Source organism: Agelaius phoeniceus, chromosome 26 (genome assembly GCF_051311805.1).
Source record: "Agelaius phoeniceus isolate bAgePho1 chromosome 26, bAgePho1.hap1, whole genome shotgun sequence".
Taxonomy (NCBI): Eukaryota; Metazoa; Chordata; class Aves; order Passeriformes; family Icteridae; genus Agelaius; species Agelaius phoeniceus.
The window spans coordinates 3104451-3118135 of record NC_135290.1 but is presented as its reverse complement, the minus strand read 5'-3'; the positions used below and the strand labels follow the sequence as shown (position 1 = coordinate 3118135).

General features: G+C 48.9%; 1 protein-coding gene across 5 annotated transcripts in view; it reads right to left on the bottom strand.

The window, feature by feature from the left end:
• Positions 1–3268: 3268 nt before the first annotated feature.
• Positions 3269–13685, bottom strand: part of IKZF3 (IKAROS family zinc finger 3) — a 35679-nt gene continuing 25262 nt past the window's right edge. For 4 of the 5 annotated variants that reach the window (XM_054649496.2, XM_077190876.1, XM_054649497.2 and 1 more), the window contains 2 exons: positions 10158–10274; positions 3269–5727 (listed from right to left, as the gene is read on the bottom strand). In XM_054649496.2, the coding sequence (XP_054505471.2) occupies positions 5021–5727; positions 10158–10274 (824 nt within the window). In that variant the 3' untranslated portion in view covers positions 3269–5020. The remainder of the gene's footprint in view (positions 5728–10157; positions 10275–13685) is intronic. The other variant, XM_077190875.1, reaches the window with a different exon arrangement.

The window sequence follows — 13685 nt, the reverse complement described above, 5'->3', positions numbered from 1 at the left end:
GCAGCTGCCCCCTGCCTGCCTCCTGCTCCCCAGGGCACCTGGGCCTCTGACCCATGGGCATGTGGCACTTAGGGGACCTCACCCTGTCACCCCCTGGTGCTGCGTCCTCCTTCCTCCACTGTGGGCTGGGGAATGTCCCATGGTGGGGGCTCTGTGTCAGCCCTGTCTGGGGCCCGGGGCAGCACAGGGGGTGCAGGAGGTGTTGGGAGGGCAGAGAGCAGAGTCACAGGGGTGTGTGGTGTGTTCAGAGGGGCACAAGGGGGGCGTTTTGGGTGCAGGGAGTGGTGCAGAGTGGGGGTGGGATGTGTGGCAAAGAATGGGTGCAGGACGGGTGCAGGGGTGCCCAGCAGCTCACGGGGGCCTCCCCTCCAGCTCCCTGTGGGTGACAACGGGGTGGGTTCACCCTTGGGCACTGGTGCGTGGGTGCTTGGCGTGACAGCACCAGGAGGTGAGAGCAGGGGGAAACCACAGGAGGCCCGGCATGAATCAGCCCCGCTGCTCAGAAACCTTCCTGGCTCCCCCCAGAGCCCTGGAGGGACCCCCAGCCTCACGTGAGGGCTGGATGGAAGCGGCTGCAGCTCCGTGTGCCTCGCACGTGGCCTCTCCGGGACCGTGGGGACAAGATGGAGGTGGGGAAGGAAATATTTTTGCATTATCCCCCCTCTTCTCGCACGAGTTAATGGCAAAGCGGCGGCGGGACCGTGGTCCCGGGTTGATGGCAGCACCTGTGGGACGTGCAGGGGTGACATCAAAGCGGTGACAGTGTCGCTGCCTCCCCCTCTGCGGTTTCTGCAGATTTGACTAACTTTCTCCGCTTGGGGGGCAGGATGGGGGGGGAGGTGGGCGTGACTCTGCCCGGCCCCGGGGAGCAGCAAGGAGCAGCAAGGGGGGCCCACGGTACAAAGCCACAGCTGTGGGAACCGGGGCTGAGGGAAGACAGGACCTCCCTCATACACCCCCAGGCCCACGGTGTCCCCCAGTGCCCAGGGGAGCAGCAACAGGGCTGGAACTGGGGGAACTGGGGGGAGCCCCAGCCCCGCTTTCCCAGCCTTGCTCACGGCAGAGAGAGGGGGAACAGGGAGCTGCTGTGGGTGAGGGGGTCCCCAAGAGGTGGGGAGCACCTGGGTGATGTTTGAGGCTGAGGAGCATCACCTCCCACCTGGAGCATCCTCCGTGGCCTTGGAGCACCACTTCGAGCCCAGGGCTGTCACCTCCATCCCCGGCGGGTGCCGAGGTGGAGGCGCTGCTGCCGGGGCCGGAGCCGTGCGGGTTGGAAGTAGATTCTTCTAAAAACAATCGTCTGCTGGGACTTTCCTGTGGCCGGCGTGTGACAATTGCCAGCCGCTCCCCGTGTCCTCGATCCCCCGAGGATTTCGCTGCCAGGTGCCGACTCGCTGCCATGCAAATGCGGCGCCAGATTTAACCCGGCTGGAGGGGCTGGAGGGGCCGGTTCGGCGGCTCCCCGGGGGCTTCACTTCCCTCCCGGCGCAGCGAGGGGGGCATCAGGCGTGACACAAAGCTGCTGTCCCCGTGCTGGTGCCCCGGTGACAGTCACGGCCCCGCGTCCCGCTGGGAGCCGCGGGGTGGGTGCCAGAGCTGGGGACACTTGCAATGTCCCTTCCCGCTGTCGCTCAGCACAGAGCTGGCTCTGCTCACCCCCTGCCCCCCGGATTTAGGAACCCGACCCACGCGGAGGGTGGGAGAACGCCGGGGGCAGCGTGACTCAGAGCAGGGCTGGGGAATTGGGACACCCAGGAGGTGGGGGCAGTGACTCAGTGCTCCCCGGCACCGTCGGGTTTTGGGTGCTGGGGCGCTCCCCGCGGAGCAGGAGCCGGCCGGGATGCTCCAAGGATGCAGAGCAGCAGCCGGAAGTTTTTATGTGATTTTTTTGTGCGTTACGAAGCGTGTTTCAACACGAGGACAGGAGAAACGAGTTCCTCTGTGCTCTATCACGATTACAGCTATCAGCAGATAAGGATCTCTCTGTCACAACACCAACTGAAAGTTTCTGTAAGACTTTAAAGGGGTTTGGCTCCATGCAGGAGAAGGCTGAGGGGTTTTAGATCAAATAAATTCTTATTAAGGGGCAAACCAGGATGGGAAGCCCTGAGCCCCCTTTGTCTCACCCAGCCCTCAGAGGGTCCCAGCAGCAGCAGGGGGAGAGACCCTCAGTGTTCGTGTGGCTGGAAGGAAGTGAAGGGAAAAGAAAAAAAGGATCCTCTGACTTTCTTTTTTCTCGGCTTTTTTTCGTTTCTGTTTCTCAAGCGTGTCCAGCTCTTTGTGGCAGGAGGTGTCGGGGGGAATGAAAGAAGCGCGAACAACGTCAGGCTGGTAACGCAGGTGCTAAAAGGGCCGGGGGGTTGGTGAGAGCCTCCACCCTCCCCGCCGGGATGTTTCCATCTGCCTGACCCAGCCCGGGAACCACGAACCCACCCCACAGCCCCAGCGTGGGGCTGAGCTGCCCCCACCCCACAGCTCTCAGGTTCAGCCGTTCCCCTGCTCACCAGAACCGTGTCCAACACCATTTTCCAGCAGTCAGAGGAGCAGATGATGTTATTTTACACCTCTGACTGTGTCAGTTACTCTATTGAGTAACAGGTTCTGCTGAGCACAGCCTCCACCATGGCTCAGCACCCCGAGATTCCATCATTCCTGTATCGTCTACAGGCAGCCCCAGTGCTCATTCCCACTCTTCAGCCTGCTCTGGTCACTCCCAGATCTGTTTTCATGGCTGGCAGAGTGGATATTTATTTACTGACATTAAGCACCAGAGGCTTGTTTCTTGGTGCTAAAAGCTCCTTCCCTGAACCTCCCTGCCCACTCTTGGGGTGTAATTTCTAAGTAAATGAAGAACCAAGTGAGATGGACACACCAAGGCACTGGAGAATGCTTCAAACCTGTTCCAGACCAAAATAAACAAGCCAAGAGAAGAATAAATCAGGCTCTGAAGCAGTACCAGCAGTTTTCCCATCTGTTTTCTCAGACAAGGTGGTTTCCAGAGCTCCTCCAAGCTCAGGGACCTGCCCTGGACCAACACATTCCCTCAGCATCCAGACATGGCCCAGTGGGATTCCCATCTCCCAGGCCAGAGCAGCACTGTGGGACAGGGATGAATGATGGGGTGTGAAGGAACAATTAATATTCTTAAATGAATCCATTACCCAATCCACTTATGGAGAATGAGATTTTTTGGATGGCTCCAGGAGGTCTCTCTCTGTGGATTCCTTTAAGAACCTGCCCTTGCCTGCCCTCAAGTCAGGACATCATCATTATTTAAATATTTTATTCATTTATTGATAATTCTTTGGTCTTGAAAACTAAGCCATTGAAAAGCAAGCTTGTCACAAAATTAGAAATTGATAAAGACAACCACAATGTCCTAAAAATGTCGGACTTAGAAATGTCAGGGCAGCAGTGGAACCTCTGGAATTCTCTGGGAATTCTCTCACTCCCTTTCCCTCTCTTTTCTGGGCCCAAAAGCTTGGCCCTTGGGGCTGACCCTTGGTGGAAGTGCAGCCTCCCTCACAGGAGGAGCATTGGTCACATTGTGACACAGGTGTTCACTTGGGAAGAGCCAACATGCACCTTCCTCATGATGGAGCTCTGGGAAACATCCTAAACCTGCTTTACAGCTCCACACACAACAGCAGAAGAGTTCAACCCCAGGGATGGCAGGATCCTGGATTAGCACTTCCACAGCACTCTGGATGCTCAGACACACTACAGGCTGATTTATCCCTCTCCAAATCCTCATTTCGTGGAAAACATGGATATAAATTTCTTATTTTGTACCTTAAAATTCAGAGAGGAAATAACTGAGCCAAAAGAATTCAGAGGGAGGGATGAATTTCAGTATTTCTTGGCCCTCAGCTCTTCAACCTTCCCTCAGGGAAGTGATTGGATCACCAGGGATAACACAAAAGCAACACAGCTCTCAAACCACACAAGGGATGCAGAAAGTCCATCAGAACACTCCTAACTACAGGATACAAAAATATTTTGCAAAGATTAAACCTTCACTCAGCAAAGCCTTTACCAAACCCCTCTCCAGCCCAGGGACACCAACACAGCTGTGGGGCCACGGGGAGATTCTGGACCTGTTGTAAAAACCAGCTTCAAAGGGATGGCACCTGCTCAGGGTGTGGAGCTGTCCTGGTGTGGGTGTGGCTCTCACAGCCCTGCCTGGGGTCTCACCTGTCCACAGCCAGCCAGGACCAACCCGTGATGGCACAGCCACATGTCCTGCTGTGGGACACAGGCACAACACACAGCACAGCTTCATCCTCGTTCTTGGCAGCCATCAGAAAGGAGGAGTTTCCAGCAATGAAAATTGGGATTTCCTCCAGGCCACATGGATGAGCCAAGCAGTGACCTCACTGGGTATCCCAAAAATATGTACTGTTAAAAAATCCCAACCCCAAATAGGTCTCATTTCTTATTTTCCTCTTACTGACTAAAGTAAGTCAGCAGTGGGGTAAGAAAAAGGAAAGTGTGCCACACTCTTGTTAGGGCTTAGGGGAAAAGCTTTAAAGAGGAATTAATAATCCCTCCCTTTTCCTGCCCTCGTTTTCCTTGTTTTGGTGATGAGCCACTGGGATTATAACTAGGAAAAGCTCCTCCAACACACCTCTGACTATTCACCTGAATGAGCAGGGGAATTGGCATGAAAACCTTTTGTGCTGACTTAAAGCAAACTCTATAAAAACAAACACGAGTTAAAAATTGAAAACATCATAAATGGCTCTGAAGTTTCACAAAAATAAAGTTAATATCAAAACCAGTCTCTGCTCCTGGTGTTTCCCACAGTCCCACTCACCACAGCAGCCAGGCAGAGATGCTACACAACACTGAATTATCGAGAAAAACAAATTTAAAAATGCGTCACCTCGTGACACACTTAAAACTGGCCTAGAAAAATACTCCAAAAAATTTTCATTACACTAATTAAACCCCCAACCAACCAACCAAGCCTCCCCTTTGACAGAAAACACACCCTTTGACCTTGGAAGAGCAGCTCCTTTCACTTGAGCACCACTCTGTGCTCCCCCCGAGCTATGTGCGAGGAGAACTCGTAGCGGTCGTGGCTGCGGTAGCCGCAGACGTTGCACTCGAAGGGGTCGCGGAAGCCGTGGCAGCCCATGTGGATGGTGAACATCACGTAATCCAGGAAGAGCACGCGGCAGTGGTCGCACCTGTACACCCCGATGGCCTCCCCTTCCTTGTTGATGACCTTGAAGGCGTCACGGGGGCAGATGGCCGGAGGCTTGATGATCTCGTAGGGCCTCGGGAAATCCTTCAGGGCCTGGAGGCCGTTGCGGGCGGGAGCCGCCGCCATCACCTGGCTCTGGTGGAAGGCGGGGTTGGGCCTCTCCTCGTGGTTGCTGTCAGTGTCTGTGGAGTCGTGGCCGCTGTTGTTGGGGGAAAGGCCCCTGTCGGATGACAGGCTCTTGTCCTTGAGGTGGCTCTTCTCGGGCTCGGTGCCGTTGGGGACGCTGGGGACGTCGGCGGCGCGGGGCAGCGGCAGCGGGTACAGGCTGCTGATGACGGGCACCATCTCGGCCGTGGGTGCTGGCGGCGTCTGCACGAGCGGGCGCAGGGCCTCGGCCCCCAGGTAGGTGATGGCGTTGTTGATGGCCTGGTCCATCATGCGCCCGTGCATCATCTCGCTCTCCTTCTCGTACAGGAAACTGGAGTTGTAATTGACATCGAAGCTGGGGCGTTTCTCACCTATGAGAGATGAGGGGTGATAATTACCTGAGTGGGTGAATGTTGGAATTCAGGACATCCCTCTGGCTGTCCTGGATTGCCCAAGCCCCTGCCAGGGGGCTCAGAGACCCTGGCACAGAGCCCAAGAAACCTGTGATTTTGATTATGACCCATGGAAAAATTACCAACCTTATATGAGGATCTGCAAGCCACAAAACTCTAAGTAGAATAATAATTAGTTTGTAATGGGGTGGAAAATAGATATTTTTGAAAAATAGATTTTTTTAGAATGGGGGTTCAGGGGGCAAGATGGAGGAATCTGGGTGTGTCCAGACTTTCTCCTTCTTCTTGGCCTCCATCTTCTGCTGTGATGTTGGCACTTTTAGATTGGTTTAGAGTAGAAGCTCACTGTCTAACATAGGTGATGGGTATTGGGAAGTTATGGTAAATAATGTACACGTAGTTTTTTGTACAAAAAGACAGCACTGCCCTGAGGGCATCAGAGTGTCTCTGTCTGACCTGCTGAATGGACCTCGGCAGGCCAGAGAAAGAATTTTATACATAAGAAAGAATAAACAATCTTGAGACCAAGAACTGAAGAGTTCTGACTCCTTCTTTGACTGCTGGGCTGGGAAAAGAGACTTTCTAACACATCTGGGGGTCACTCTGAGCAGCAGAAGTCCCAAGAGGTAAAGAGCTGTTTAAACCTTGTGATGATTTTTCTGAAGGGCAGAAATCTCTCTGGGAATGGGGCATGATGTGTTCTCTGCTGAAAGAAGCTGTTCTTAGACACAAGCAGCTTTTGGGTGGGGTATTTGTTTTTTTCATATTGTTTTAAATCTCAGGCTTAGAAGCAAATAGAGGAGGTGGTGATGGTACTTTCTGAGATTCATCTTTGACAAGTCCTTGGACACTGAAGTCAGTTTTCCCCACTGTCCTTTGACAACTACAGCTTCCTCTGCACCACACCTGGCTTCTTGGATCTCTGCACAGGTATTCAGATAATCCAATACTGGCAGATATAAATATAAACACAGTTAGGGTCACTAGATACAGGGTTAGTGGGGAAAAAAAAAAGTTTTCCTTTGAGTGTGCTGGGGCTTGGAAAACTCTGGACTGGACAGAAGAGGAGGAGAGTGCACCTGAAATTCTGCTCACACCTCTCTGAGCAGCACAGTGCAACTCCTGTTTCTCTGTACCAGCTGCAAGGAGGAAACAAACTGCACCCCAAAGGCACTGAAGGCATTTTGAAGGTGAATGTCTAGAAATAAGTAACTGAATTCTGTGGTTAATAAAAGCATAAGCTTGTTCATAGCTTAAAAAAATACAAAAAAAAAAAAAAGACCAGATGAAAGGTTTCACATGCAAGGGACTCGCAAACATTAAATCCACGAATCTCTTGGTTACGGTAACTCAGTAACTCGAGTGGTGCAGATGTTTATCAGTCACCTGTCAACACCCTGACTCAATGTGTATGAAACTCTGGGGTTTCACTGCAGAGGCAGAAAACCAGGAGCTCACGTTTCTTTTTCTAAAACACTCCAAAAGGTTAAAGAACCACAAGAGTGTAACTGCTTCCAGCCCGCAGCAGCACTCGCCGTCCAGCTTCACATGGAAGGAAACAAAATGCTGCAGTAGTTTTGGGTGACTCATAAAACCAGCTCCAGGCAAGTGAAAGATGTGAATAAATTGGGATTTAAGTAGAAAAAAAATAACAACAAAAGCAAAAATAGGCAAAACTCCCTAAAAAATTTTGGTGTTAAGAGTCACTGTTGTAAAGTAAAATAAAGAAGTTTGATGTATGATCATAGGATTGTGGAATATCCTAACCAGGACCATTGAGTCCAACTCCTGAATGATCACTGAGGGTCTCACAGTGATTCCACTGTCCTGGTGGATTTTAAGGTCCCCCAGAAAAAGACTCTGAAGAGGAGCCTGGTGCAGAGGTGAAGAGTCAAATGCAGGGTCTGGTGGTCCCTGTCCTTGTGTGTGGGATTGTAGTGGTGCACACGAGGCAGCTAGTGGGGATGGAAATGTGAAAAATAAAGTGGGAGAGACTCCTGGTGCTTGTCTGAATCTCTGCAGAGCCCTCCAATTATAATAAAGGGGTTTTTCTTCCAATCAATAGACTTCATTCAGAGAAACGAGCCAAACAAAGATGCCTTGTTAGTGCATATCCCTGTCCCTGCTTCCTGACTAAATGAGACATCAGCACTCATTCCCAGATTTCCCAAAGGATCCCTGCACTGGCCTGGCAGATCTGAGCTCTGACAGGGACAGCTCAGAAAGGCACAGGAGTCAGAGCAAGGTCGGGCAGCCTGCTCCTGGAAACATCCTTCCCAGGGGTACAGAGGGCTGAGGGGGGAATGTTTGCACATGTAAGTTAACAAGAAAAATCATACAAGTCCTAGAAAAACAGCAAGTTTCAAAAATTTGGGGTTTTTTTTGCCTTTAGGTGATCTGTGATGGGTTCTCCAGCTTCTCCACACGATTACCTGTGTGTGCAGTGCCAGTTCATGCCATCCAGCACTAGCACAAATCCCAGAGGATCTGGGCCACACAGGAACTCTTTGGCTCACAGAGGAAACCCCAAACCCACTCGTTCTTCACATTAGGCTTATGCTGAGGGGGTGCATCCTGCTGCAGATGTGTTTAATAAAAGACATAAAGGTCAAACTGCTGGTGATTGCACAATGAGAGAGCTGAAAAAATGCTAAAATAGAGGAAGCTAAAGGATTACAAACCCATTTCCATTAATATTGCTTTTTGGACCACAGCAAGACGTGTAAGGGCCAAGCCCCACAGGTCCAGTTCCAATCCTGAGCACCAAAGAGACTCAGATAGAGTTTGCTGGTCTGGCTGTGCAGTGAGGCCACCTTTAGAAAGCCACACTAATGTAAAATAAATAAATGAGACCAGTTTTCATTGATGAAAGCCCAGTGCTACCCACCAAACTCACTAAGAGCTCCATTGCCTTCAAAAACTGAGTTGGTTTCCTGTGTGGATGCATCCATCTGCTCACCTTTACCTGGATGGATCCATCTGCACAGCTCTACCTGGATGGATCCAGCTGTGCAGCTTTACCTGCATGGATCCATCTGCACAGCTCTACCTGGATGGATCCAGCTGTGCAGCTTTACCTGCATGGATCCATCTGCTCACCTTTACCTGGATGGATCCAGCTGTGCAGTTTTCCCTGGATGGATCCAGCTGCTCACCTTTCCCTGGATGGATCCAGCTGTGCAGCTTTCCCTGGATGGATCCATCTGCTCACCTTTACATGCATGGATCCATCTGCTCACCTTTACCTGGGTGGATCCATCTGCTCACCTTTACCTGCATGGATCCATCTGCTCACCTTTACCTGCATGGATCCATCTGCTCACCTTCCCCTGGGTGGATCCATCTGCTCACCTTTCCCTGGATGGATCCAGCTGTGCAGTTTTCCCTGCATGGATCCAGCTGTGCAGCTTTCCCTGGATGGATCCAGCTGTGCAGCTCTACCTGCATGGATCCAGCTGCTCACCTCCACCTTGCTCTGGAGCTGGTGCACCCTGTGCTGGGGGTTTGGCTGCAGCAGCCCTGCCTGCCCTCCCAGCCCACACCTCTCCCACATGAGCCCCACTCAGAGGGTGAACTTTATATTGGGCCATAAAAAAAGAAAAAAACACAAAACACTGTTTACCTTATGTAACCCTACAAAGAGCACAAATAAGGCTTCATCAGCACCAATATTATATAACTGCTGACTAAGGGTTTTCCTTAGGACACAGGGCTGTATTTTATTTTCTTTAAAGGCAGGTTGATGAAATAAGACTGGCCAAGAGGGTCAGGTGTTTGCTGAAACCCAGAACCTGCCCAACGAGTATTTAAGATCCCCAACATGCAAAACTCTGATCGTGTTCAATTAAATGCAAAGAAAATACTATGGAAACATCTGCTTGCTTAAATTACCACAAGAAAGGATTTGATATTTTTTAATCATACACAAATTTAGTAGAATGACTAAGAGAAATCCAATACTTTTCTGCCTTCAGGCCTTATTTCACACATGAATACTGCAGGAATCTTCAGGTCCTGCTGAGAAAACATTAACCTTCCTATTCTTTGCTTGTTCTAGATCCTAGTAGAGAACATTTCAAATACACAGGTACACAAATGGCACGTGGAAGCTCATAAAACATATTTATAAATCACCTCTATAAAGACACAAGGCACAACAGTGCCTTCCACCCAGTTTAAGCAGCCAACAGAGTTAATTATTTTTATTTTAATCAACCCCTTACAACAAATTGCTAAAACCCCATCACAAAAATCAGTGTTACTTTATTTTTTTTTGTATCAGATGCTAAGTTTGAGCAGGATATTTAAAAGAAGCAGAGGCATTGTACTGTTTGTTACCAACCCACACGTATTTAAGTGTTGCAGATGAAAAGGGGTTTTGTTCTTACCAATAAATTTCTGAGGCATTGAGCTTTTTCTCTTTGCCACGTTGCTCGCTAGCCTGTCCAGCACAAGGGCTCTTTCAGTCCCCATCTCTGCCTTGATGTGCCTTGCCTCCACGCTGGCTAGGTTGGAAAATGTGAAAAGGAAGGGAAAAAAAAGAGAGAGAGAAAAAAAAAACAACAAAACAACACGTAGGTGAAAAGGAAAAAAAAAGAAAGATAAAAAAAAAAAGGAAGAGCTGACTGGTTTAATCTCCAATCGGCCACATAACTGGAGGAAACAGTTTGGAGATCTAATGCAAAGCTGGTTTTGCTTTTTCTGTCATTCCTGCTCTCTGGGCACCCGTTGTGGTCAGTGGCAGCACAGCCCCGAGCTGACTCAGGGGGGAGCACAAACCAGAACTGTCGTCAGCGAGAGGAAGTACATGAACTGGCTGGAAGGTTGGTTAAATTGCAGATGGAGACAGAAGCTCTGCTGGCCTTTCTTTTTTATTCTGAGTAAGGCTGGGTGACACCTGCACACTCAGTGTTTCGAGCTGCAGGAGGAGACACTCAGTGTTCCTGCTTAACTTTTCAGATATCAGTCAGAGATGTCTTAACGAATCACTAAGAAACTTGTATGATATATATCAGTGTTCCAGTAAAATAAAAGCAATAAAGCCTTTGAAAAGTCAAAATTTCTAACTCTTTTTTCCCCAGGTGTTTCTGTCACTTAATCTTTTTTCCCTAAATGCTACAGCTAAAACTAACTGCCAATGTTTCCTCTGTGTTTTAAAGCTTGTTACAACCTCCCAAATTTCTAATTTTTGGATAAGTACCTGTGCCCTGTGATGACTCCCTTGAGATTAGGCCAATTAAAGCTCTTCCCATTTTCCAGAGCTCTCCTCAGCTGTGCTAAGCAGTGCCCAGCACTGCACAGAAGCTGTGCTTGCTCTCAGCTCCTGGAGGCTGCAGAGGCCTTGAGCTGGAGAGCTGCCACCTCATATCGCTACTACCACACTAATACTGATCGTAACTGCTGTGGCTTCCCCCCCAAACCCTGCTCAAACCTCAACAACACCCATCTGGACTGCTGCTTTTATGTGAAAAATTATAATGAAGAATAAATTCATTGCTAAAAGTACCAGTGGCAGGGATTACTGTGCTGAGAACTGGACACATCTTAATGCATGTCCAAGTCTGTAGGAGATGGGATCTGCAAGGTGAGGATATAATTCTTCTGTGTTTTAAAGCTTGTTACAACCTCCCAAATTTCTAATTTTTGGAAAAGTACCTGTGCCCTGTGATGACTCCCTGGGGATTAGGCCAATTAAGGCTCTTCCCATTTTCCAGAGCACCCAATGAGAGATGATTTAATTTCTCAGGGTGGCATAAAAGGTTGGATCTCACTGTGAAAGAGTCCTGGTCGCTGTGTTACTGTACATACACCAACAAATCTAAATATAGAATCATGGAAACATGGGATGATTTTAGTTGGAAAGGACCTTGAAGATCATGGCATGGTCATGGGCACCCTCCATTACCCCAGGTTGCTCCAAGCCTTGTCCAGCCTGGTGCTGGACATTTCCAGGGACAGTCACAGCCTCTCTGGGCAAGCAACTTGTGCCAGGGCCTCACCACCCTCCCAGGAAGAATTTCCTCCAACCATCCTATCCAACCCTGCCCTCTGGCAGTCTAAAACCATTGTCCCTTCTCCTGTCACTCCCTGCCTCTTATAAAAATCCTTCTGCTTCCTTTTTATAACCCCCTTAAGGCACTGCTAGGCCCAAGTGAGGCCTCCCTGAATACATGAAGCATAACCTAAGTAAGAGACAAGCAGTGCCAGAGGAAAGTGATAGGAACACTTTGATATCTTCAGTCCTGCTAAACACAGATTTATTGAGTAGCAGACTTAAATTTCTGTTTGCCCAGTAGAGCAAGTGCTGAAAGTGCAGCTTCATCCTTCCCAGCCCTGTGCAGCCTTTCCCTGAGCATTTCAGTCTGTCCTCTGTACCTGTTTGTCAGTGCTGCTCCTGATAACAGGAGTTTCAGTCAGCACAAACCATGACTCACCAAACCTCAGCCAGAACTATTTGTTCATGTTTGTTCAGCAGTTTGAAAACATCAAGTGTTTCAGAGGTGCTTGGTGCTACAAATATGAGTCAGGGAGGATGGGATAACAGGGCCTGGCTCTGCTTGGTCACAGTCCTGGAACTTTGGGATGTACGTGACAGCTCTGTGCAGGGCATGGAGTGCCTTGAAGGTAATAACACTGCTCTTCTAGTCTCAGTTTTATTCTAAATTACTCCAGTGTGTTTGGAGGTTCCCATAAATGTATTCATCCCTGCTCCCAGCATAAAATATCCAAATGCACAAAGTGAGACAAAACACCAGGTTAAGGTGACACTCTGAGGGGAAGGGAGGGAGGTAAAGTGTAATCACCTGCTTGGGTTTGGGCCAAAAGCTCTAGTTTGGTCTTGAAAATTATAGGGTTTTCAATGTCAGGACTTCAGTTTAATTCTCATGCTCCAAAGCCTGGAATATGCAGCTTTATATTAACTTAAGATGACTGTAGTCCAAGGTTTGAACCAGCCCCAAACCCAAAGCCTCATAATCTTGGCTGGATCATTTGCACAAGTCATAACAGCAGTAATCTAAATTTTAAAAACCCCAACAAATGGTGTACTCAAAAATGTACTTTTTTCTTTGCAAAGAAAAAATAAAGAAAACATGATTCACCCATATCATAAAAACATCTCCCTGATCCCTTCTTTAGTTTTATGATTTTGTTGTTCTAGCTCCTCCTTTCCTCAGTCTTTACCTCCAGGAGTTGCACTCTGAGGAGCCATGTGCTGCTCTAGTAAAGCTTTAATTCCACATTTTCAGGTTGTTTTTCCTTATCCTGGCAGGACTCAGCTCAGAGCTGCTCTCAGCCCTCCCAGCCCCAGGAGCACACTGGAAGCTGCACGTAGCACATCAGGGGTGACTTGTCAACATTATTTATGTGCCACCAAGGGAACTTTAATTGTTAAATTAATGTCAGGAGGGCAGATGAGGGCTTCCTGCAGGAATAACAGAGCCTTTCCTCAGAGGAGATCTGCAGAGACAGTAACTATTGACCTACATAACATGCTCTGGGACTTCTGTAGAATCAATCCTGCAGGTTCATGGTTCTCTGCTCTTTAATTTTAATGCTGAGGGTCTTTGCCTTCTCATTAATATTTTTGACTCCTTGCTACTGGCTATTTTTTCCTAAAGAAAAAAATAATCTCTATTTATGGGCCACATAAGGTCTTTGATGACATTTCCACAAGCTGGCCTTAGGGAAGCAATGTCTGCTCCCAGTGAGATGAAGGTGGTTATACAGGTTCTCATCCACAACACTGCTCTCTCTACCCAGAAACAAATTGAAAATTATCTCATCCAACTTCTTCCTCTGGATCACATCTTAAACAATTCAAGAATAATATTTAGCATTTAGGAAAAAGTTTTTTAATCACTCCAAATTCTCTAAAGGCTTCTCAAATATAGAGAAGTAATCACACCCTGTGTCCC